The sequence below is a fragment of the Bombus pyrosoma genome, linkage group LG7, assembly GCF_014825855.1.
Source record: "Bombus pyrosoma isolate SC7728 linkage group LG7, ASM1482585v1, whole genome shotgun sequence".
Taxonomy (NCBI): Eukaryota; Metazoa; Arthropoda; class Insecta; order Hymenoptera; family Apidae; genus Bombus; species Bombus pyrosoma.
Window position 1 is genome coordinate 2,927,811 of NC_057776.1, and position 27,193 is coordinate 2,955,003.

Consider the following 27,193-nt stretch of genomic DNA (forward strand, 5'->3'; position numbering starts at 1 on the left):
TTATAACGTGTTAATTATAACCTTAATCATAAAAAGTTTAAACGATTGTGAAAACAAATGAAAGGGTTAATTTACGAGGACAGTAGAATCTCGAATACTGCAGGCAACAAACGGCTAAAGATAATGTAAAGGAGAGGGGACATTCAAAATCCTTTCAAAAGAGAAAAACATTGCTCGGACGGGAAACATATTGCCTCGCTATATTATGATGGTTGACAGAGCTTTATTTTTAAAATATTGTAAAATTTCGTTTCATAAACATAACATTGAAGCAAAACAGCTACTTGCATGCTCGCATGACAGCGTGTCTAACGTAAATCAAACGCAAGCTATAATCGACATTTTGTAACACTTTCTCTCCTTTTTACAAAGGCAAGTAGATATATATGCGCGCTCCATGTATAGATTCGAAAGCTTTTTGGTAATCGTTCACAACAAGGGAATCATCTCTGATTACTTTGACTTTAACGTATGTTGTGAAGGACACTCTCCTGAGCAATCTTAAAAACTCTGAAATCTATCGTTACCGTTACAGTGAATTTTGTTTATAATCGTACGTCCGTGGCAGCGTATGAATGTTGGTACTGCAAACAATTCGTAGACTGCTTTTTCTGGGCGTTCCTATATTGCCCCCTCTTTCCCTAATAATATCGTTAGTTAAATTTAGACAGTGAAATTCCCAGTCGCTTTAAATTAATTTATAACAGCAACTATTCGTATTTCTGTTCATTCAACCATTCCTCCTTTAGCATATCGGAACCCTTTTCTGCGATCATGATAGTCGGTGCGTTAGTATTACCACCGATTATACTTGGCATAATCGAACTATCTATAACTCGTAGTCCAGTAATTCCGTAAACTCGAAGCCGAGAATCTACCACAGCTTCTGAATCCGAATTAGGCCCCATCTTGCAAGTGCCCACAGGATGAAATATAGTCTGAGGATAAAATTTGATTGTGCACTCCCAGTATAAATCGCTATAGAACGGAATATCCTTGCAGCCAGGAGATGGTTTAGGATTCAGTTCGCTCCCGTAGCGTCTAAATGGAGCGGTTTTACTCATCTCAAGCACAAACATAACTCCTTCTATCAGTGTCGTCATATCCTCTGCTTTGTCGAAATAGTTCGGATAAATCAATGGATAATCGAAAGGATTGTTGCTTCGAAGCTTGATAACTCCTCTACTTTTCGGTCTTAAAAGTATGGGATACACGCTCCACAGGTCCTTATCGCCAAGCTCTCCATATACGTCGTCATAGAATTCTTTGTTCAATCCACGAATCCGTCTCTGGTTGTCAGAGTTCTGCCCCGTTGAGAAAAAGAGCAATTGTATGTCTGGGAAATCGCCAGAGGCGTTCGCATATTTCGTATTGATAAAACCTACTCCTTCTATAGATGCTAAGTTGGTCAAAGGTCCGTCTTCGAATATGGCGTATTCTAGGATGTAGCTAATATTATTCAACCTGCTTTGTACAAGAGAAACTGTATCATTAATCAAAAACGTAAGGCCTCCTGCACTTATATGATCTGAAGATTATGGCCCACGCTTAAATCCTGAATCATTGGAATCCCGAGTTCCGATAAATGTTCCTTAGGTCCTATTCCCGACAACATCTACAATTGAGGGCTATTGATAGCTCCTGCGGAAATGATCACTTCCTTGTTGGCATAAACGCGCAACGTCTCTCTATCTCTAACGAACTCTACGCCGCCAGCACGCTTCGACAACGGATCTATTAAAATTTTGGTAACGTACGCTCCCATTGCGACGTCTAAATTCTTGCGCGACATAGCTGGCTGCAGAAAGGCCTTTGCCGTGGAGCACCAGCTTCCATTTCTAATGGTTCCTTGAGGATTCATAAAGCCAGTATGCCATTCTCCATTAATGTCTCTATTCTCGTAACCCATTTCTTTGCCTGCTTGAACGAACGCAGCGGCCAGAGGAGTGTGAAATGGTGGTTCTTGGACAGTTAAGTAACCCCCGGACGAATGATACGGTGTCTCGGTGTAATTGTGATTCTTATTGTCCTCCGATTTTTTGAAATATCTCAGGACATTCATGTAGGACCATCCTGAATTGCCTTGCTGCTCCCAAATATCGTAGTCTTGTTTGGCACCACGACTGTAGACCATACCGTTTATCGTGCTGCTGCCTCCAAGCACTTTGCCACGTGGCCAACGGCAACGACTACCTTTCATTGCTGTGAGCACAGTTTACGATAAAGTGCATTGAAAGTGTCACAGGGTAAATTTGACTTACTATGCGATAAAATAGTTAATCCCAAGCGCCCCATCATGAGTGACCGCCAGGGTAACATCCAGTCACTCCAAACATATTACACATCCGTACAACCAAAGTCTAGAGTAACATCCAACCATATGATACATCTTTACGACCAAAGTCTTCCTCCCACTCCAACAAATAAAAGAATATAAATACTCCTCCCGAAATCACCCGAGTCAGTTTGCAGTCTGTATAAGTGCGAACTACCCTGAACTTTAAAGTCTATCGTTGCGAACCGCGAACATTGTATCATTTATTTCATTGTACATGTGTGTGGAAATAAAGAGCTCGATCTCCTGTTTTGAGATCGACATTTTTTCTGTAATTTGTTGAATTATTACGCGACAAAAGTGTCGCAAGTAATTAATAATCGAATGTGCGTTGTTGATTGATTGTACACGTACGTTTACATTTCTTTGGATTCGATAATAGATTCATTTTTCGATTTAGGTTAGGGTTAGATTATTGCTTTTTGCTCACCAATGTCAACGGGCCCGTCGGCTCTGTTAGAAGTCGGTAGACCCCAGTATGGGGTCTGAGAGTCGGTAGTGTTATATGCGGCGCCTGTATGGGCCAAGGTAGTAGAGATTAAGAAGAATAGGAACATCTTGAAAAGGGCACAAAGGGCCGCATTGACAAGAGTTTCGACGGCCTACCGTACAGTGACCCATGCAGCACTGTGCGTGCGTATGGGCATTATGCCCACTTATTTCACAACTGAGCTTCGGGCCGAAAAATATTGTATTAAGAAGAAGGATCATCAGGAGCAGTATAACACCCGTTCAAGAGCTGGTGCCACCTCGATCTATCAAAAGAGGATTATGGCAGTGGAGGAGCGCATCGTGGAGAAATGGAAGGAGGAGTGGCGATTTTACAGAGAAAACAATTGGACGAAGCGACTGGTAGCGGTGTTAGGAAGATGATACATTTACACTGGACATGTGAATGTGTGTGTAAGCGTCAGAGGGCGTCCGAGCCTTAGTTGGGACAAAAGACGATTGGCAGCCGTTAGAAGCATCTGGAAGAGTCGGTTGACAACAAGCGTGCGTGCAAGTAGGTTTTCGAGGTCTTCAGAGTATAAGATATATGTATAACTATTGTGTGCTAAATAAAGGAAATTATTTGTATTTCTGAATCCCTCCTATATCTTTACAAGCGGATGTATATTTATTTAGAAGATATAGGAAGAATATTGATCACTTCACCATGCAGATCCTGAGAGCGCATGGCACTTTTAATATTTATTGTAAAATGATTAATAAGGAGGGCAGCTCCAGATGTTGGGACTGCAATGGTGAAGGCGATGACGCTGAACACGCGCTTTTCCACTGTCCAAGGTGGATACGTAAGAGAACGGAACTAGAAAATTACGTCGGCACACCACTAACAACGGAAAATTTAGTAAAGCTAGTGGTAAAAAAGGAAGACGACTGGGCAAGATTTCACGCCTTGTACAGAAAAATCATGCTATCAGAAATGACGCAGGAGAGATTCAAAGAGAGGAGAAGAACGAGAGGAACAAGAAGAAGAAATAGAACTCAAGTATGAGGGAGCGGTGCGTAGTTAAGTCCAACCCTGGAATAATGCCGTAAGGCGGTTCCAAGGTTGATGCTTGCACAGAAGAGGAGCGGAAAGAGGAAGAGTTTTTAGTGGGTATGGCAACGCTATCGACCGAGTTCCACATAGTCCAGTTTGGGCATGTGTAACAGCATTTTCCCCTCCTCGCGAAAAAAAAGGTTGCAGTTAGCTTGGGCCGTGCTCTCGCCACCCTCGGGTAGCGACTGGCAGGGAGGAAAGTTCGATACAAGCCCAAATCATCTGGACCTAATCGGATAAAGGCTCATCTATCCGACGAGGCACTGGCCGCGGCCCCAATTGCACGATGATCAAAAGAGGGATGATATGCCCTGAGCTTTGAGAAGAATAGAAATATTTTGAAAAGAGCACAAAGAGCCGCGTTAGTACACACATCAGCAGCGTACAGAACGGTGTCCCATGCTGCCCTATGCGTCGTGACGGGCAGTATGTCCATACATATCAAGGCCAGGCAGCGGGCGAAGGAGTACGCGTTGAAGAAGAGCCTCGCCGCACTAAACGGACAGGACGTGCAGCATATGCGTGAAGAATATAACCAGGCTGCAGAGGATCAGTGGAGGACGGTATGGGCATTATACAATCCTGATAATTGGACAAAAAACTTGATAGCAGATTCAACACTTTTTTATAGATTATTAATAGGATGCAAATTCTTACCGGTTATGGCATTTTCAACTATTACCGGTATAAAATCTGCAAAGAGTCTCATACAAGGTGTTGGGAATGCGGGGATGATGATGAGGATGATGCCGAGCATGTGCTATTTAAATGTCCGAGGTGGCCAGTGGAAAGAGCTGCTCTTGAAACCGACTCTGGAACGAACATGAAGATAGATAATGATGTAATAAAGAAGGTGGCGAGTGACGATGGGCCCTAGCAACGATTCACGCGATTCTGCACCAAAGCGATGAAGGCATGTCAAGCCAAGGAGAAGGAAGTTGAAGGCAGAACAGGTAGGAGAGGAAGACGGAGAAGATAGACCCTTCCAATTTCAAAATGATAGGTACGTTTAAGTAGAGGCTAACCCTGAAGTAATGCCGTATGGTAGTTTCAGGGTTGGAACCTCGAGTACCGTTTCAGTAGTGAAAAATGGGGAGGGGTGTTTGGTGGGTACGGCGCTACCATCTTGCTGAATCCCACATAACTCAATGACACGGGCTACTGGGTATGCGTAATGCATTTTCCCCTCCTCGCTCAAGAAAAGAGAAAAAAAGGTTAAGGTGATGTTAGTGTTTTGAAACATTAGAACTGACCAAACGTACCTGAATATTCAATATATAATTTAAGTGACATTAGTTAAACTAAATAGATTTATACAATTAAATATACGTCTAAATAGAAGGCAGAGTTAATTTTGACAGAAATATCTGAATGGTTTTAGTAATTATAGAAAAGAAAATCCTAGATCCATCGTTTTGATATCTCTGGTAGTTATAGGGTGAATATTCGTTAAAATTGAAAAATGGCGGTGTACCACTGTTCTAAAATGCGTTACTTATTTGGTCACTTCATATATTAATTTATAATTATAATCATAATTATAATCATATATTCATATATAAATTTCATCTCAGAATCCTTTCACGATTTTATCTATCTCCTCTTTCCCAATTCACTTTTGTCAACATACAAAATAAAGCGTTATACATGCATGATTACAGAATGCAGTATTGCCTTCGTGATTAAATACTTATTATTGTGATATTTAGGTATTATTCGATAATATTTACCTCGACAGTAATTTTCATTCGGTTCCACCCTGTAGTCCCAACCGATATCAGTGAGCTGCAGACTATCGGAAAAAGCAGGAATATCATAAAGAATGCTTCCATCGCCACCAACTTCCAGAAGAAGTATGTTCCAATCTTCTATCTCCGACAAACGATTTGCAATCACGGCTCCTATATTAATCGTAAATTGTAAATTGTAACGTGTAAATTGGTAGCGTATTATAAATAGAACATACCTAAGAAATTCTAATCTACTTAAACGTCACAAATATTATTAAATCAAAACTCCCTAGGTTTAATTTCAAAAAATCGAGAGAGGGAGGCAACTTATCGAAGTCATGAAACAAAACTCTGGACAAATTCAAAATATAATTACAAAATAAGCCTAAAATTGTTTACATGAAGGAAATAAGGACTTCAAATTTCATCGTTGATATATATATATATATATATATATATATATATATATATATATATATATATATATGTCAGGTCGTCTTCATAATAAGAGCCCGAGTTGTCATCGGAAGAAAGGTATTGGGCACACAATGATTCTTCGCTGGAACTATACATCTTCCTTGTACAATCGAAGTGACGTTTATTAACACAAGTGTGGGTTTTACAGAGTTAATAAGTAACCGCGGTGATTAGACACTGGTGACAATTTCCTAAGGTTCGATAACGAATCCGCGGTCAACGGGATAATAGATGTATGTTCTCACAAACTCTAAGTCCGACTCTTAGTTAACAAAACGTGAAATATTCGTAAAGACGTTATTCTTTCTCGTCGATGAGATCGCACAAGAGAATGACTTTCCGTCACGATGATGCCACAGAGGAAAACTATGATGGGGTGTGTCTAAGGGCACGAGATCATCAGTTTCGTGGAGCGATGCCTTCTTTCGGAAGGTGAGAGATATTGACGTTGCTGTTAATTGGTCAATTTCCATATCGGTGGTTAAAAAAGGATGCTAACCACTCTTGAGAGAGAGAGAGAGAGAGTTGCTAGCGAAAGCGTCGTACGTGAGAAAAGAAGATTTCTCGTATCTTCCCGCAGTAGGTGACAGATTTAGGAGCTGCTAAGACTAAGACTATTTGTCAGTTTGAAGAACCTCAGCTAAATGAATTTTAAAATTTATAGCGGGTCCTCAGGCTAGCTGAGTATGTACTGTAGAGATGCATTGACATCCGGTAATCATTTTACCCGGAGAATAGGGTCTGCGTGTGGCGAGCCACGGAACAGAAACCGTTGGAATGTTTACTGTCGAGTGCCGCTACAACTATTTCTTTTTAAGGAGAGCTATACTATTACTCCATACCTTTGTTAGACAAAACGTTCATCCCTTGACCGCGGCTACGTTGGCAACTGATTATCGCCTTGATCTCAAGCTCACTATCACAAGTCTCGAATAAATACAATCGGATTGAATGACGACAATTGTTTAATTGCGGCTATGGTAGAATCTAGATTAAAGTGTTAAGGGACCTTCCCAAAATTCCAAAAGGAAGGCTTCGGTGTCCTTTCATCTCCGATATATATTTCATCTCATATATATATGTCGGAGATGAAAGGACATCGGGGCTTCCCTTTTGGAATATTTGGAAAAACCCTAATACCCTAGTCCAGACTTTTACTATAGCTACACTTAAGTAATAAAACTAAAAAATAGTTGTAATGTTCTAATCCGATTATGGATGCTCAAGGTTTATGACGATGGGCTTGGGCTCGAAGTGACATAACGAGTCACCGAACGTAGCCACGGTCACGGGAGGAACGTGTAATAACAGAGGTATGGAATAATTATATTGCTCTCCTTAAAAATAAAGATTGACCCGAGAGGTGGGGAGAGGGCTATATAAGGGCAGTTCCACTCGGGCTGCAAGAGAGTTTATTCCGAGCAGTACTACTTATACGTTGAATGAAATCAGGATCGTGTGTCACGTCGCGATCGTCGTCCCGTTGGCCGTGGATTCGTTATCGAACCTGAACTCATCGTCATGGACATCTTGACCATCCGATCGCCGCTATTACCTGTAATCTCTTGTGATCATCACATTTATACCAATAAACACCAGCTATAACCACGATGGCAAATTCGAATAAAGGTTCGTCAGACGCCCATAACTCCAACATTAACCCGACATATACAAACGACGTACATTGTCATTAAAATGCTATAAAATAGCTAAAGTTGCAATACGAAATTTGCATTGGTAAAAGATGGATTACTTGCCAGTTACTGTGCGACTTCCGAAAATTGTTCAAGTTGTTTTACGAGAACGCCTTTTTAGTTGTCAAATGTTTAATTGTTAGTTACAAAATGTTATAAACATATGGGGTCGAAATTTTGCACATTTTTTAGAAATGACAGAATGTACATTTTGACAATATTTCAATGTCGCACACTCAATCTTATATGAATAATTGAAAATAGTGCGACTTTGGACAGTTTTGTATGACGTCTCATTTTACCTAGGACCTTTATTCTAAATTTTTTCTGATCCGACTATTAGATTTGTTATTATATGCAAAAAAAAACTGTTCTCGAGAATTCTAGAAATCGTTTACAAAGTTCGTGCAAAATATCTTGAGTACATATAAGATTTCTTCTTGAACATGATTTTTCGAGATTCGCATAAGAAAATTTCAGATACGTTTGTGTCTTATGTTAAGTTTAATCATAAATTAACGTACTCTTCATTGCTTAATTTAATGTTGAATTCAGAACCTGTTTCCAGGCTAGTTTGACTGGATTATATGCGTCTGTTACATTTTTATGAAATTTATTGTTAACGTAATAATATATAACGTTTTATTAAACATAAAATTTATATGTAACAGAATAACTATTTTATATATGTCGGAGATGAAAGGACACCGAAGCCTTCCCTTTGGAATTTTGAGAAAATCCCGTAATATTGTAATCTAGATTCTACCATAGCCGTAATTAAGCAGTTGTCGTCATTCAATCCGATTGTATTTATTCGAGACTTGTGATAGTGAGATTGGGCTCGAGGCGACAACCAATAGCCGAACGTAGCCGCGCTCAAGGGATGAACATTTACCTAACAAAGGCATAGAGTAATCGTATAGCTCTCCTTGAAAAAATATAGTAGCGGCACGCGACAGTAAACACTCCAACGGATTCTGTCCCATGGTTCACTACACAAAGACCACATTCTTTGGACAAGATGATGACCAGATGCCGATACATCTTCACAGTATATTTCCGGCTAGCCTAAGGACCCGCTATAAATCTTAAAATTTATTTAGCTGAGTTTCTTCAAACTGACAAATAGTCTTAGTTTTAGCAGCTCCTAAATCTGCGAGAAGATATGAGAAATCTTCTTTTCTCACATACGACGCTTCCGCTAGCAATTCTCTCCCTCAAGGGCAGCTAGGATCCTTTTCTAACCATCAATATGGAAATTGACCAATTAACAGCAACGTCAATTTCCCCCACTTTTCGAACGAAGGCATCACTCCACGAATCCGATGATGTCGTGTCCTTAGACACACCCCATTATAGTTTTCCTCTACAACATCATCGCGACGGAAAGTCATTCTCTCGCGAGGTCTCATTACCGAGTTACATAGCGCCCTTACGCTTGGTGGATATTCTACGTTTTAACAAAGAGTTAGTCCAGTAATGTTTGTACCGTAGACAAGGGAGTGGGTACAACTTGGACTTTGGAAGAAAGCGCATTTTGTTATCCCGTTGACCTCGGATTCGTTATTGGACCTAGGATCATTGTCATTATCATCTCGAGTATCTAATTACCACGGTTATTGGTCAAATTCTATAATACTCGTATTTTGCATTTGAATATTTTCTCTCTTGCATAACAACAATACCTAATCCACAGGAAGATTCATTTCACGCCCCTAGCTCCAACCCTAATCATAATGAGAATCCGACATATATATATGTCGGAGATGAAAGGATATCGGGGCCTTTCTTTTGGAATTTATGGGAGGACCCCAAATACTTTAGTTTAGACTTTTCATTATAGCGGTATTTAAATAATAAAACTTAGAAGTATTTGTTTATGATTTAATCCGATTATGTGTGCCCGAGATTTATGACAAAAGTCTTGGGCTCGAAGTGACACAACGGGTCGCTGAACGTAGCCACGGTCAGTGGATGGACGTTTTTACCTAACAGAGGTATGAAGTAATTGTATAGCTCTCCTTAAAAATATAGTTGACCCGAGGGGTACAGAGAGGTACGGAGAAGAATATATAAGTGCAGTTCGATTTGGGCTGAGGGAGTTAGTTGAGTTCTACTTGTACTGCGGATAAGTAAGTTGAGTTGCACTTGAATTGTGGACCAGTAAGTTCAGTTCGACTTAGACTTTGGAAGAAAGCACATTTGCTTACCCCGTTGACCGTGGATTCGTTATTGAACCTAAGATCATTGTCATTAGCATCTCGAGTATCTAATCGCCACTAATCATATTTGTATCAGTAAATATCATCCATATTGTATAACAACAATGGCTAATCCAAATGAAAATTCGTTACACGCCCCTAACCCTAATGAGAACCCGACATATATATAACAGAATAACTCGAAGTATTAACGTACAGCACTCTATTCTCTTATACATCTCAAACAATAACAAATTTCTTTTATTCCCATTCATTCCTCGCTCGTACAATATACATCTATCTTCTAACATTTATGATGGAGCTTTGTATTGATATTGTGAAAATATATACCTGCAGAACCACCGCCCACGACTATGAAATCGTAAGACGCCTTCAGTAATTTGGAAGGGACATTCATCGAAGAGTAAGGAACAATCAAATGCGCTGAATGTAGTGGGAAACTTAAGAGTATCAAAAACGCCGATGTGATCGGTCCTAGTTTTGTCGCTTCGAAAAACAGGTGGCTAACATCCATTTCGTAACTCTCCGATTTGATTTATCAGTCTGTAATATTAAGTTTCGATACCTTAACGATCATCTTATTCGCAAGATAAAACGACGTGACGGAAAATTATTAATAAACACTTACTTACTCTCATTTGTCCTTTCGGACTCTAAGCGGCTTACATGGTTCTTACATTCTTAAATCTACTTTCCTTTAATGTGTAGGATGTAGGTAGTAGCACAAGAAACATTGTTTTTGGAAAAATATTCAGGAAGGGTACCTATAGCACACCGATTTGGACGACGTTAAAACATTTTGTCGACGTCAATATTCCGAAAAACTTTGTTCGATCGTTTCGTTAAACGGACGTGTGAAACAGTGCTTCAGTGAAAGTGCAACAAGTGGGGAAAACAAAGTGACTAACGATGGCGCCCATCGCCAAATGGTGGAAAATCCAAAATGCAACAGCAAATACCACCAATAAAAATAACAAACAAAGGCGAAACATATTTTACAAACAAAACTACGGATTTAATAAACCTAAATCAAACAATAAACGAAGATCAGGATTGCTCAGCTACAAAGGAAATAGAAATGGAAACCACACAAAAGAATGATGAGAAGAATAATATCAACAACGAACTATCACACCAGGATGAAAGCTGGAAGGTGGTAACTTCCAATAAAAAACGAAAAGTATCAACAAACACAAACTTTAGGGCTGCAGAAGCAGGAAAGCAACAATGGCTATAAGAAATCACTCTTCGAAATTCCTTCAGCGTACTGCCAGAAGAGAAAGAAACAGACCCAGCTGAAAAACCAATAACCCACATCACCAAACCACCACCAATTTACATAGACGCTGAAATAATAGATCCCCTCATTGAACTACTGAACAACACGGCAGGAAAAGAAAACTATAGTATAAAACAATTAAAACTGGACCAGGTAAAAGTACAAACTAACACCCCAGAAACTTTTAGAAAAATGACAAAAGCACTAAAAGAGAAAAACGCCGGTTATCACACTTACCAGCTCAAAACTGATAAAAGCTACAAAGTAGTAATCAGAGGATTACACCCAAAAACAAATACAAGCAACATATGCGAGGAACTAGCTAACATCGGACACCAGATAAGAGCAATAAACAACATAACCAGATATGATACTAAACAACCATTACCGCTATTTCTAATAGAACTTGAACCTAAAAATAATAGCAAAGAAATTTTTGAAATTAAAAAAGTTATAAACACAATAATAACAGTGAAGTCACCTAGACATAAAAAAGACATACCGCAATGCATACGGTGTCAGCAATTTGGACACACAAAAAATTACTGCAACAGAAATGGAACACGCCCGGCGTGTGTCAAATGCGCAGAAAAGCACCTAACAATAAACTGCCCATACATGGGAAAAATAAATGATGTAAAATGCTTCAATTGCAACGGAAACCATCCAGCTAGCTACAAAGTCAGAAAACAACTGCAACGTAAACTGTTTCAGGACATACAATAACAATCACACACAACAGGACAGCACCGAAACTGTGACAACACCGAATGTACAGCACGTAACGAACATTAACCACAATAATACCAGTACCTTTGGTAGGCGAAGCTACGCGCAAGTAACCAACCAATCAGCACCCATAGACAACCAAAATCAGAGCAATAGCAACAACGATGCTACAGAAATCAAGGAACTGCTTAAGCAATCCATCAAAAACACCGAAATGCTAACAAAAATGATAAGCGAGCAAAATGCAGTTCTCAGACAGCAAACACAACAGATCACAGTCATGCTACAACTACTTACAAACATGCTAAGCAAAAAATAAAAGCGGACACGCTAAAAATAGCAGCCTGGAACTCAAACGACCTACAACAAAGGGCTCTAGAAACTAAAACATTCCTGCATAACAACAATATCGACATACTACTTGTTTGAGAAACACACTTCACTACAAAAAGCTACATGAAAATACCGTACTACACTATATATGATACCAAACACCCCTCAGGAAAAGCACACGGAGGGACCGCAGTGATAATAAGAAACGACATAAAACACCACTTACACAGCCAAGTTAGTAAGGAATATATCCAAGCAACCACCGTTACAGTACAAACTAGCAGCATTCATTGTCAGCAGTATATGTACCGCCGCGACACAAAATTGAGACTATAACTCAAAGCACACACTATGGGGATCAAAAATTACTTCACCTCGATGTAGAACCCTAGAAAAATACATTAAAAACAATAACCTCAATATATTCTTCACAGGAAGACCGACACACTGGCCGACAGTCCTGAGCAAAATACCTGACCTACTCGATTTTGCAGTTACAAAGGGACTAAACGCAAATAAACTAAGAATAGCATCCAGCCTCGAGCTTAGCTCCGATCATACACCCATAATAATTACATACAGAAACAAACCAATACTTTATAACAATCCAGATATACTATGCAATAAAACCACCAAATGGCAATCATTTAAAGAAATAATCGAGAGTAAGGTCAACTGCAACATCCCATTAAAAACACCCGAACACATTGAACAGGCAGTAACAACATTTACAGAAACTATTCAAGAAGCAGCATGGGCAACCACCATACCTGAGGCAACCAAAAGACAAACAAAAATAATTCCGCCAGACATCCTTGAAAAAATTAGAGAAAAAAGAAAAGCGAAAGCAAAATGGCAAAAGCATAGATCACGAGAAAACAAAAAACACCTAAACAAACTTGCAAAGGAAATAAAAAACAAAATAAAAGAGTACAATAATAACGAATTCACAAAGTTCATAGAGACACTCTCTGCACACGAGGACTCCAACTACTCCCTATGGAAAGCCACGAAAAAAATAAAGAAGCCAATAAAACTAGCCCCGGCAATCAGAAAAGCAGATAATACACGGGCAAGAAGCAACAAAGAGCAAGCTGAAGAATTTTCCAAGCACCTATGCAACACAATTACACAACATAATATCAACAACAGCAACTTCAATTGTCATACGGACGAAGATGCGCCAACCATTGGTACCTCAACTGACAAGCAATACACCATACCTAAAACAACAGCACAAGAAATTAGAAACATAATCGAAAAAACAAAAAACAATAAAGCACCAGGAATCGACCTAATCAATGGTAGAATCTTGAAAAACCTTCCTCCAAAAGCGATACGACTAATGACAATAATATACAATGCAATACTAAGAATCCAATACTATCCTAAACTATGGAAACTAGCACAGATCATAATGCTACCTAAACCAGGCAAAGACTCACACCAAGCAGCATCTTACAGACCAATATCGCTACTTGCTGTGTTTTCAAAAATACTAGAAAAAATAATATACGTCCGCCTAAAACCAATAATAGAGAAGGAAAAATTAATACCAGATCACCAATTTGGATTCAGAAACAAACACTCCACGATAGAGCAAATGCATAGGCTCATTAACGAAATAATACTAGCATTAGAAAACAAACAATACTGTACAGCCCTCTTTATGGACATCGAGAAAGTATTTGACAAAATAAACCACGAATACCTGCTACAAACAATCAGAAAACAATTCCCAGAGCAAATATACCATTTAATAAAATCCTACTTAAGCAGCAGAACCTTCGTAATAAAAATCAAGGACACATACTCTGAAGTTAAAGACATCAAGGCAGGGGTTCCGCAAGGAAGCGTCCTAGGACCAATACTGTACACACTATACACGGCCAACACACCAACAACTACCAGTAGCAAAATATTGACAGTACTGCGGACGACACAGCTGTACTAGTCAGGCACACTAACCCAGATACAGCAGTCACATTACTACAAAAGCACATCACAAAAATAGAAAAGTGGCTGCAAGTTAAACAAATAAAAGCAAACCCCCAACAAATGCAACCATATTACATTCACATTGCGAAAACAGACGCCACCAAACATCCTACTGAACGGCACGCACATAACACAAACAAGACAAATCAAATACCTAGGACTCCACATAGATACACAACTCACATGGAAACAGCATATTAAATCAATAATAGACAAAATACAGACAACAGGGAGACAAATGCATTGGCTAACAAGTCGAAAATCCAAACTAAGCATAGAAAATAAACTAAAAATATACAAAACGATCATAAAACCAATCTGGACGTACGGAATACCACTATGGGGGACAACAGCAAAGAGCCATATAAACAAAATAGAGACATTACAAGCAAAAATTCTTAGAACAATAGTAAACGTCCCATGGTACGTTAGAAACGAGGATATTCGGGAGGACCTGGGAATATCAACGGTCAAGGAGGAGATTACCAGATGCGCGGAAAGGTACAGAGGAAGAATAACTACACACCCAAACCGGCTGGCTACGGAAACGATCAACACAAGCATAGAAAGAAGACTAAAAAGGAAACACCCAGCTAATCTCACAAAGGATATAACCTAACAAACACGAAGATGGTACCCCGCTGGAGGTAACCATCCATATGCTATGTATTTACAAGATATAACATTTTACCTAATGTCTCACTGGACAAATTGTAAAATTGAAATCAAACAATAAAAAAAATGTCCAAATTGGACAAATTGTGAATGTAAAGTATTAAATAAATAAAAAAAAAAGAGTGATGATTTTAACAAAACGTCATCGAAATCTGTGAGATGTAGGTGCACTTATTTGAATAATCCTCTTTGCTTTACTTATACAACTGATAGCAGAATGAGAAGCTATTTGAAATAATAGTAACACGGACACAAGTGGCTTATAAAATCATGAGATATCGGTAAATTTGGAACGTTCGTGTGAATATTATGTCTTAAAATGTAGAATATCAGAAATAATGAAAATATCAAATATTAGTAACAATGCGAAAATTTAGAGAATACATACCTGGATTAAACATCAAACGTATAAGAATGCACTGATACGACGTGGAGCATGGCGGCAAATATCATTCTCCTATCGATGGCTTAAATACTTAAATGTAACTACCGCGTGACGCAGTTATTATAGTTATCGATATGATAATGATATGGGTAAAAATTTATTAAACAAAAGAAATTTATGGAAAAATTAAAATGTTCGCAATATTTTATGTTAAAATTCGGCGGTAAAAAATGCACTAAGATAACTGAAATACTACGAAACTAAAAAGGTAAATATAGGTCATAAACGTAGAAAATGAGTCAATAAGAAATACATGTTGTATAGAATAACGTTAATTATCGAATTTCGATGATTTTTTTAATATATTACAAGGGGCATGACTCTGAAGAAGTGAATTGCCAAGATATTCGCAAAAGGCTTCAATACAATTTATGTTACGATTACACTTCATTCTGGAGTAGGTGGACGCATTTTTGTGTAATCCAACCTAAACTTGACTCGCTGATAAAAGAGATAACCAATTTTGATACTAACAAAATAAATAGTAGTAAATGATTAAACAAAAAATAATAAAAATGAATGGGTTATGGATTGGACTAAAGTAATATCCGGCTACCATTAGGCGGCTAGTAACGTCAACATGACTTAATTTTCAACTAGAATCATTACAATGTATTATTTTTAATACCAAACATACATTTTCGCATAACTGAAAACCTAAGATAACGTGGTTATCATTACACCACGTGTAAAGGACACGTACACATATCTGCTCTAATTGGTATAATATATGAGGTAGTTTAAGGTGTAAGTGTCCAAGAACTACTCTCCGTGATCAACAAAAAAGTTTATTTAACAATTAACCCCAGACCCTTTGCACTTCGCTGTATAAAATAAAGGGGGATGTACCCATTATTAAATAAGTATATATGTTTGATAAGTAATTATTGTTAGTTACAATTTATATTGATTATTATTTTCTTAATTTATAATTTTTAATTTCTTTTTAATTTTAATTTTTTAAATTCTAATTTTGTTTGTTACATACTAAACCTCATAATATTTTTAATTATTTTCAACGAACCGCATATTATGAGCTCATAATGTTTTGATATTATACGTTACAGACGAAAAACTTTACACGCGTCATTGAGAAATCAAAGATAGCACACCTGGGCTATCTTTTTGACCAGGAGGTATATATATTATATGTATTATTATTATATATATTCTATACATAATTTTTATATTCTATATTATATATTCTATATTACATAATATTCTATATTACATAATATTCTATATTATACAATTTTTCTATCTAATCTAGAAGAACATAAGAAATATAATATTTTTCACTTTTTCAAATCGTAATTCATAACTACTTTTTTAATCTGTGCAGTAATTGACCCGCACTTTTAAACTCGCGCGATCCACGTTTACAAACAGAAAATGAACGGTACATTATTCCTATACATGTTACAAAAGAATCCTTGATTTTAAGAAGTAAAAGTTTACTGTTAAACACATGTTTACTACGAATAATTTTAATTAAGTGAACAATATCAACTCTTATATTACATTAAAGTTGATATTGTAAGATCGTATTATAAATTCAGTGGTAGCAACCAGAAATAAATTTTTTTATATTGCGTTTCTTGAAAGCCAAGCTTGCAGAATTTACAGGCGCCATTGAACGATCACAGTTAACTTCTGGAGGCACTGTTGTCCCATAACTTACGATCTTGTACGTATAATTAGATTCGCACCATGCTTTTCTGAAATCATTTGAAATATTGGTTGGATGCCATTTTCACCTTTCAGAATGATTTGGTACAAAAATGTCTGTTTTTTCGCTATATATTTTTCCAATTGTTTTTACTAATTTCCAATTACACGTGTTTCAAATTTATTGAATGCTTCTATTAAAGATCTATATAATTCCATTTGCATGTGAGACTAATAAAACAACAAAATTGATCTATGAAATTCCTGCTATGTATTCTATGTATTGTCCTCTATATTCTAATTCGGTTAATAAATTAATAGGATCAAGATTTTTGTTGATACCTAATTTGCGTACGATGACTTCTTCTCTTATTTCTCTTCTCGAGGAATAAACCATATATGAATAATCAACTAATTATCTAAATAATCAACATTTGAAGAAGGAAAAAAAGAAAAGAACCTAGAAGATAAAATATTTACAAAATTCCTCATTAAACCTGAAACAATCAACACCAAAATGCATGAAACACGCGAAGCAGATTCGCAAGCCACTTAGATTCGCGTGGCACGAAGATATTTTATTTGACAACCATATCATGAATTACACAGTCGCCTATAAAATAGAATCTAGCCGTCACGCGACACATACGAGATAAATTGCATATTCGCGCACTTGTACGTGCATGCGCGTTCCACCAGGCTGTGGTTACGCGCCAAATTGTGTAATCCTTCTTTCCATTTTTTCTCCTTCTCGTCCACTCCTTCTCTATTTGCTCGTTCTATCGGATGCTCCTTGTTAGACAAAATCACAAGTGGAGAACGTTAAATCGCATACGTGGTAATACATACACACTACCATACAAAAATATCCAGAAACTTGCTTATTCTTTAATTCAAGATATATTTTAATTCTAAAATTACAGATAAATCAAATTATGACCGTTCACCTTTATAATCACCTTAACTACATATGTAAGAATAGATTTATAAGATTATATAAGATACAATAGAGTACAATAGAATATATAAGAACATTATGGCACGATGATATTAATTTTTTAAATGTAATATGTAGTATCGTAGTAAAGCTGGTGTTTGTAATTGTCAAACCTTCTAAAATCATCTTCTTACTTGGTAAACTTTTTATCTTTAGATTTCTAGATTTTTTAATCATAAGTCAGATTAAGAAGGATCTTCTAAACTGATAGAAAGATTTCTAATGTTGATACAATTAATACTATTTAAATAGCAAATATGTGTAGTAGAATATATATTAAATAGTAACATATATTATTGCTATATGCCCTTTAATAACCAACCTAAATTCATATTTTACCAGTCCCATAAAAAGATAGTAAATACTGCTTTTAATTAATTCATCATTCATCTGTACGCTTTCATCAAATTTAAGAATCTACTGTTACTCCTAAACTAACCACACTTATGGACGTTAGTGTACATACGTGTAATCAAATAATATCCAACAACACTTATACGAATAGTCGCATCATAAATATATAAACGCACGTCGTCCGCGTAACATTACGATAATTGCAATTTCGTGTCAATGCTATCAGCAGTATCGACTCATACATAGTCACGAATAAACTTTTATCATAAATTTTTTCAAGAATTGGTTCGATTGAATCATCATGAACACTGCTGACCAATGAAATTTTGCCACATTTCTGACTGTGCGCATAAATGGACTCGTTATTCGGAAGGTGAACAATTTAAAAATTAAACGACTGTGCCCCAAAGTTTAAATATTATTGAGAATGATTGTGCGATGGCAGCTATTGATATCGTTATCTGATAGTATTGTGAGTTTAAAAGTGCTTGTTGAATTTTATACGCATTGAATGAATGAAATGGATTTTGTAAGGATTTTCTTGGAATATACTTATTTAATATTTAATATGTTGCAGGAATTATAGTTTTGGAAACATTACTTTCGAGGTTTCTCTTTTTAAAGATTACTAACTAATCTTAAAACTAGAATCTTATGAATAAAAATTGCAAGAGAGATTTTATCTTTAAAAAAAAGTTTGTTATTCCAACAATTTTAGAACCTAGGAAAAGAATAATGCCTAATTGAGATGTTTAAAAAATGAATAATGATGAACACTTAGTAATTGAAATTACTTTCATTTTTCGAAAACAAAAGTGTTTCTTAACAAAATCACAGAGGTCTTAATTCACATATTAATTGTCCATTTCCTATCGCAATTCACATTACGTTTGGTACTGTTACATTTAATGCTACTTTATCTTCCAAGTATTAACGCGACATCCTGAAACCAGCTGCAATGCTGGCGAAACGTCGGAAATCTTTTTCCTCTGGACACAGCTCTTTCCAGGAAGCTTCAAACTGTCTTAATTGAAGTAATATTTAAATGTAACAGTGCCATGGGATAATATAGGCTGTAAAAGCATCAAGACAGAGTTGTTCAAATTTCGAAATTCGTCGATTTACTCATTATTATTTGTTAGTTGCTATTGATTTCTATTTCTCTCAATTGATTTCTATTTTACGTAAAATTTTATAGTTTTACCTTGTATATTGATACTTATGTATATATACTTACAATACATGTGTACATATATACAAGAGATTGTAATAAGTATTTGGCATATTACTAAATCATTTTAAATTAATCATTCCTGATTATCCTATTGATGCGAGAACATTTGAAGCATGATATTGAGAACTGAATTAAAGTGAATTGACTTTAACTTATAAAAAGTACTGAGACATTGAAAAACTTACTGGCGTTGTTTACTTGAAATATCTTACCACGTGCTTTATTATAATCAGCATAAACAGAACACTAACCACTTTTTACAATAAATCAAATTAATATTGCGTTAAATAGGCACAAAACAGAACATCTTTCACTGACTATTTAACATATATTGAAATCAAAATATCAAAATATTACAAAGAATTTTTGTGAGAATCGATTCTGGAACTTGTAGCGCTAGTAGCAATGTTCAGATGATACGTTTGTTATTACCGCGGTATAGGTTATGTTATGATTTAAAAATTTAAAGGAACGACAAAATGAATATTGTCGGCAGACAGTGGACCCGAATTTTTAAGACAGATATAATGCATAATCAATTTTGTATTCTCGGAAGAGCCCTTGCTTACAAAAGTGCTTTTTCTCTTGATAAGCTATATCCTACAAGCAACTTAAAACTGTTCACGCCAACCTTTGTAAGTTTATTATAATTTATTAACGTACTATAATCTACTATTTCGTACATTTTATTTTGTTGATTTCACGTACGAAATCTCTTAATTATTTATTCAAATCCTTGTTTATAATATTTTCTATATTTATGTTTAAAATAAAATTAATATGTATCTTTAAATGAAAAATTTTTTAAAATTATCTTATACGTTATGAAATATAAAGGCTTATACTTAAGAATTATTTCTACTATATAATTGCAAAACATTCTCAGGTTCCTGATGATTCAAATGCTAAATTTGATGGCTATATACCAATTAAAGAACTTGATATCACCTATAGTCGTAGCAGCGGTGCTGGAGGACAGCATGTAAACCGCACAAATAGTAAAGTAGATTTAAGGTTGCATGTAGAAAGTGCTACGTGGCTAGCAGAGGATATTAGAAATAAATTATTGGAACAGGTTTGTAATTTTTCACAACTACAAACAAATTTTACAGCTATAAGTACTAATTTCACATAAGAAAGGTTTTAAATAATAATATCATTACAGTATAAAAATAAATTATCTAAAGACGGTTACTTAATAATCAAGTCAGAGTTAACAAGATCTCAACAATTAAATTTAGCTGACGCTCTTCAAAAATTGAGAGAAATAATATGGAGAGTGGCAAAACCACCATCAGAAATACCTCCTGAAACTTTGGAAATGAAAAGAAAACAACATCTTCGAGCAGCAAGACAAAGGCTTTTTGAAAAACGAAGACGTTCTGAAATCAAACAATCTAGAGGAGCTCCTACTATGGACTTTTAATCTTCTTTATGTTATATGTTGTGAACAAAATAGTTTTCAATAAATGAAATATAATACAAAATATGTAATCATAGAATATATGTATGTATTATTATAACAGTAATGACTTCGAATATTAGAGATGTTTAATATTAGATGATGGCTTTCTTAATTTTTATTAATTTGACTTTTATTAATTTTTATTCATTTCTTTAAATCTATATTTAATCGACATTTGAAAAAAATAATTCAATTAATTAATAATTGTCATTCTGATGTAAATATTGAGTACCGATATATACCATTATTCATATGTACATATATAAATAAGTATTACATTATATAAACTTGGAATTCTTTAAAAACATTGATATATTACGATTTAGTTACTATAATTTCAAATAAATTTCTTACTTTGATATGTATTGGTTACAACAGAAGTAGAAAAAATGTATGAATCAAAATTTTAAGTAATATTTACATAGGCCTTCTTTTGAGCCTACGATTCAAAGAAAAATAATACACTTTCATATACAATGTATGAAACTTCATGTTTCCTTGGCAACGTGCTCAAAACGTAAATCAAAACATAACGTGGAAAACCGACGAAAAGTATTGCGATTTATTTGAAACTTGTCTTTAGAAGAAGAATGTCGTTTCGTGACTTGAGAAGTACATAACAATCTTTTTTTAAATAGATGTTACAATATAACGTATGCTTTTACGATAATAATATTTATTTTTTTGATAGATTTTACGGAAATGATGCGAGTCCTTGGTTATCCTAGATTAATTTCTGTTGGAAATTTTCGACTGCCAAATTTTCCACTGGTTGCTGAAATTCTTGTTTGGCTACTCAAAAGATTTGACCCAGATGCAGATATAGCTAGTGAGCATAATACCGAAGAAGAGCGTATTTCATTAATACGTGCAGTTGCTGAATTTATGGTAATAGAACTTGCAGTTTGCAAATTTTAATTTTTTTAGTTTTATATGTGATATTTAGTTTTATATGAAAATAAAATGTTTCGTCATTGAATTTTATAATTTATATTTTTGCCATCTATGTTTATTTTTTCATTATTATTTAATTTTTAAGCATGTATAGAAAAGATACTCAATTAATTTAGTTTCTAACTTTAATTTTAAGTTTCTCTGGAAGTATCAACTTCTTATTAACGAAATTATAAAAAAAATAAAAATAGCAAATTAATATTTGTATTTTTTAATGAATTAATATTGTACTGTTTATACTATGTTGTTTTTATATTTTTATACTGAAATTTATCATTGTCAAATGATTTTAATGCAGGCTTTAAAAACAAGTGTCAAATTAAATACAAAAAAATTATACCAAGCTGATGGATATGCTGTGAAAGAATTACTAAAAGTAGCCACATTACTATACGATGCACAAAATAATAGTATTAATAACAGTATAATGTCTGATGATAATTTTAGTACAGTTAGTTTTGACATTTCCAATAAAGTAAATGAATTGAAATCAACTAGGCAGTTAGCTAGTCAGTTGACTGTTACTGGTGCATCACTTTTTGACTTATTAGGTCGTGAAGTTGACCTCAGAGAGATTCGTAACTCAAAAGTTGCTAGACAATTTGATATCACAGAAATTGAGATGGCCTTGAAAAGTGTTATAGAAAATGTACATAAAGAAATTGTTGATACCAGAAAACAAATTGAGAACGTTAAGGTATTACTACCTCGTCATTTTATTCTTGGAACATTAAAATATTCTTTAGTAATTTCTCTAATATCTAAATGTTCTGTTATAATTTTTGTAATAATTAAAGGACACAGAGCAAAGTTTGGATACAAGAATTGAAAGACGACGTGCAGAGCTTGACAGAAACCAAAAGAGATTGCAAACATTAAGAAAGGTACGCCCAGCTTTCATGGAGGAATTTGAGAAACTTGAAGTTGAATTGAGAGTCTTATATGATGACTACATTCAAAAATTTCGTTATCTTGCATACCTTGAACATCTGTATGAAGATGCAGCTAAGACAGAACAAGAAAGATTTGAAAGACGGTACATATATAAATAGTAAAAATTAATACTTACTATGCAGAAAATATAATATAATGTTTTCCAACTCATAATAGGCAAGAAACAACACGGAAACAATTAGAAAAAATGAGGGCAGAAGACGCTAACTTTGAAAGTATAATGGAAGGAAATGATTCCATATTACCTATTAATCTTCAAGAGCCTCCACCTCCTCTCGCTGATACAGAAAAACAAAATACTGAGAAAACAACACCAACTAGTCGATTGAAATCAGGTAAAAATATAGTGCAGTTTCCTTCTCAACATTTTTAAAAGCTTGTTATAATATGTAATAACTTTAACAAAATTAATATAATAATTATTAAAACATGTTTATAATACAATAGCTGGTCGATCATCGAGAACACAAATATCACAGCGTCGTATTTACGGAAGTATGTCTGGACGTCAGAGAGGAACTATTCAAGAATCAAATGACAGTGGTGGCTCTCTAGATAGTGACAGTGATTTGTTAATCGATGGTGATCTCGATGACGACGATGATGATGATATTCTAGACTCTGTAGGAGGACCAGAAATTGGGAATTTTGATTTGAAGGTTGGACAAGAAAAACGAGCCGTTAGTAAGCTAGATCATTCGGATGAGGATTTTTAACGATTACAAAAAACAATTACAAAAATTTCAAAATATACCGTCCATGTAATTATCGATCTCTATACGCACATTTTTACAATAACTGTAAATAGATGTCAATAAAAGGTAATATATTATTAGTCGTCGTGATCGAATAATTTTGACGGTGGTAAAAAATACTTAAGAGATATATATATATATATACACAATTATTGTATATATATGACATACGCGTGTTAAATAATTTGAAATTCAATTATTCATATAATTGTACATGTACTCCAGACTTATATTTGCGAAATATATTTTCAAGGGAATCAAAATACATATTGTCGTCGTATAATATTTATTAACTTTATCAACATGACGAAACGGCATGTTGATTGTGGCTTAGCACCGATCACATGTACGTATTCATCTATCCTACATGTTGTGTACGTAAATGTATGTACACTTCAGTGTATACACATATATACATAAATGTATGTGCGCGTAAAAAATGTGACATTATGAAAGAAATAGAAACAGTTTGCAATATTCATTGTCATAACGCTCAAATCTGTAGTCTCTTATCTCTAGCTGACCGTAATACTTCCTCCTTTGTTGCATCCATTCTGAGCACAATTAATAATCACATTTTTCTTGAAATGTAGCTCCTATTATGTAACAACGTTCTCTGAAATCACTTTAAAGGGCTGATAAAAACTATTCGCCAGGCAGTTCGGCAACAAATAAAATTGTAAAACGCAACTAATAAAACACAACTACTATTAATCCATGATAAAAGACGAACGAATTCTTCCTAGAACTGAAACGTTCTTCGTAGTGTCAATAACCGATCGGATATAAATCGACTATGTTTAAACGGCATTTTAAAAACATTTCGCATTCTACGCGTTTACTATCAGATTAAATACTAGATGTTCTAGATACATATTATACATACATAAACTACGACTATAAGTATTGATCCTATGGATATGCGTACGTTTTTCTTTATACGTTGTGCGGATTTATAGGTGTCAAAAAAAGGAAAGAGAAACGTATCAACAAGACAACAATGTAATATCAGATATCTTACATTATAGCCGATAATGTAGACCGTAAACATAGGCCCTGCTTGGTAACTTCTACATTCCTATTACTATGTAGGTAGTCGGTTTCATGCAGCTCGGCTTCGTTCGAACGAAAAGGAAACTCGTACATAAATATAATACCGTATAAAATCGTGAAAGAAGCACCATAGCGTAAGAGATACAGGATCGCTCGGGAAAGTCATTCGTCATGTAAGTACTTTCCCGATCGATCATGAGTCTTCCTCACGTAGAAAAATATTATTCGTCAGCTTTCGAATGAGCATCGCGCCTTTCACAATGCTACCGGCTACCACACTTCATTTCATCATTTGGCTCATCGTTAAACAGGCACCGTTCTCCGTGTTTCCAAAACGAGATTTATCAGGCATGGACCGCAAAAGGTAGAAAAAACGTGTTATGGTACCCCATAAATCCCGAATTTTTCTGCAATTCTCTTCTCTCAGTCGAAACTGGATTTCGCTGGAGGAAAACTACGGGCCACCGTAGTTATAGAAATAGGTTCTTGCTACCTTTGGGGTACCAGTAAAATTACTAATATCCCAAAGAGTATCGATAATAGTCTTTCGCTACCTGACCGATTTTAACACAGGGCTTGCTTTTATCCGCGGCGTCATCGCTGGCACTGGTTCTAACTTTGGTAACGAACAATCGGTGCTTAGGTCTGTCCAGATTTTGCCAACGTTTTCGGCCAGTCTATCCTTGTACTTGTAGGCCGTTCTATCGACTACCGATTGAGTCTTTATACAATCATCGCCGCCGAATTCGCAGACCCGATAATGATGCAAAATTGCGGCGTCCGATGGAACGTTCAGAGTTCCATGCCCCGGAATAAATTCCCAGACAAAATGATTACCAGCTTCCACAATGTCTTGCGGCTTGCAAATATACTTCGAGCGCTGCTTGTGCGGATGCAGTTTTGTTCTACGTCTGGTTTTCTTCAGAGTAATCAAACCTGCCTCTATGGGTGTTCGACTGGCCATCACAAAAGGATCATCCACCCACTGCAGATAGAAGAATGCGTTTTGAAAGGAATACGCTCCGGTGGATTTTGTATTTGTACGACTGCTCATCCATCTAAAATAAAATTTTTATCTTTATTTACAATAATTGAAAAAATATAGTGATTCTTATCGATATTCGAATACCACGATATTCGAGAAATTATTGCTTTATATGCCTATTTATAACAATGTTGCTGAAGTATCATTTTTTAATATATTAAAATACTTATTGCAGTTAGTAGAAACATAAATTTTACTTATTTAATGCACATAGTTCTTTGCGTCGTCGAAGATTAAATAATGATGCCATTTAAGATTGCAAAAGAATGTCAACTAATGAGTAAATTACATGAATTTTATATAAAATATGTACATATACGATATTATAATGTACGTATCTAGGATATATAATATTTATACGTATAAATTTGAATTTGATATGTTTGAAGTATCTCCATATTATTAAAAAAAGCAATTGAGTCAATTAGATTATTATAACAAATATATAGAGCAATAATCTCTCGTCTATAAATCGGGGTACACGGATATCGATAAGAGTCGCGTATAAGACTTTGTATCAAAAAATATCGTAAAACTACTGTGAAATAAAATATTGAAAATATTTTAGATATATTTGATTGTAACATAAAGGCCGTTATATAATGCTGTCAGTTATTAATTTATCTGTATATTTCATTAAAACCAATATGATTTGAGAGTTTGAAGAAGTTTGTCTTGTAATAATTCTAATGCTTTAATTCCTCTAAAATAGAGTGTTTTCTTTTTCAATCCAAATATTCCTACATATTTCATACGATTCATAATTTACAGATGTGATTATTGTGTTTGAATGACAGAAACACACACAAAATATTTGTTATGAAAGTGAAAAACGAATCTTTGCACCAATCTGTTTTTATATTAGTAACTATTTTTTTGTAATTAAATATTCCCTCTTAGATTTCTTCATTTAAGTTTAGTTTAGTTTATTTAAAAATTTTTATATGTGTTTCAATTTTACTCTAAAAGGTATCTGTAATAGATTAAGAAAATATGTAATACGATGCTGTAACAAAAGATCACGCATACTAATCAGAACTCATGACTTTTCATGTCTTGTTTGAGTTTGAGATACTTTAGAAACATATAGTTGAGTTGAAAATGACCAGAAGAACGCAGTTGTATAAAATTACATTTCATTCCGATGGTATATTAGTTAATCATTGTTCAAAATTTTAGTAATTTAGTTTTAAACATCTGGCACATTCACACATTACGTATAAAGAAATTAAATAACCACAAATTTAATCA

General features: G+C 35.1%; 3 protein-coding genes and 1 pseudogene across 10 annotated transcripts in view; 2 read left to right on the forward strand and 2 right to left on the reverse strand.

Moving 5' to 3' along the window:
• Window positions 1-410: 410 nt before the first annotated feature.
• Window positions 411-15,454, reverse strand: LOC122569833 (annotated as a pseudogene).
• Window positions 15,455-19,675: 4,221 nt separating this feature from the next.
• LOC122569043 (peptidyl-tRNA hydrolase ICT1, mitochondrial) lies at window positions 19,676-21,276 on the forward strand. The gene is made up of 3 exons (XM_043729506.1): window positions 19,676-20,351; window positions 20,603-20,791; window positions 20,882-21,276. Exons 1-3 carry the CDS (start codon window positions 20,196-20,198, stop codon window positions 21,140-21,142), a joined length of 606 nt encoding a protein of 201 aa, XP_043585441.1. The 5' UTR covers window positions 19,676-20,195; the 3' UTR covers window positions 21,143-21,276.
• A 141-nt stretch (window positions 21,277-21,417) lies between these two features.
• LOC122569042 (clusterin-associated protein 1) lies at window positions 21,418-24,570 on the forward strand. Its single transcript, XM_043729505.1, has 6 exons — window positions 21,418-21,793; window positions 21,873-22,069; window positions 22,434-22,832; window positions 22,933-23,171; window positions 23,246-23,424; window positions 23,537-24,570. The coding sequence occupies exons 1-6, from the start codon at window positions 21,772-21,774 to the stop codon at window positions 23,803-23,805; spliced, it is 1,305 nt and encodes a 434-aa protein (XP_043585440.1). The 5' UTR covers window positions 21,418-21,771; the 3' UTR covers window positions 23,806-24,570.
• Window positions 23,775-27,193, reverse strand: part of LOC122569041 (beta-1,4-galactosyltransferase galt-1) — a 161,177-nt gene continuing 157,758 nt past the window's right edge. For all 8 annotated transcript variants that reach the window (XM_043729502.1, XM_043729497.1, XM_043729496.1 and 5 more), the window contains one exon: window positions 23,775-25,955. In XM_043729502.1, coding sequence (XP_043585437.1) covers window positions 25,448-25,955 — 508 coding nt within the window. In that variant the 3' untranslated portion in view covers window positions 23,775-25,447. The remainder of the gene's footprint in view (window positions 25,956-27,193) is intronic.

Coding starts and splice junctions, on each gene's coding strand:
- LOC122569043 (XM_043729506.1), top strand. CDS start 20,196: ATGAATATTGTCGGCAGACAGTGGACCCGAATTTTTAAGACAGATATA. Junction 20,352..20,602: donor AACTGTTCACGCCAACCTTT/GTAAGTTTATTA, acceptor AAACATTCTCAG/GTTCCTGATGATTCAAATGC. Junction 20,792..20,881: donor GAAATAAATTATTGGAACAG/GTTTGTAATTTT, acceptor ATATCATTACAG/TATAAAAATAAATTATCTAA.
- LOC122569042 (XM_043729505.1), top strand. CDS start 21,772: ATGTCGTTTCGTGACTTGAGAA. Junction 22,070..22,433: donor GTGCAGTTGCTGAATTTATG/GTAATAGAACTT, acceptor ATTTTAATGCAG/GCTTTAAAAACAAGTGTCAA. Junction 22,833..22,932: donor AACAAATTGAGAACGTTAAG/GTATTACTACCT, acceptor TAATAATTAAAG/GACACAGAGCAAAGTTTGGA.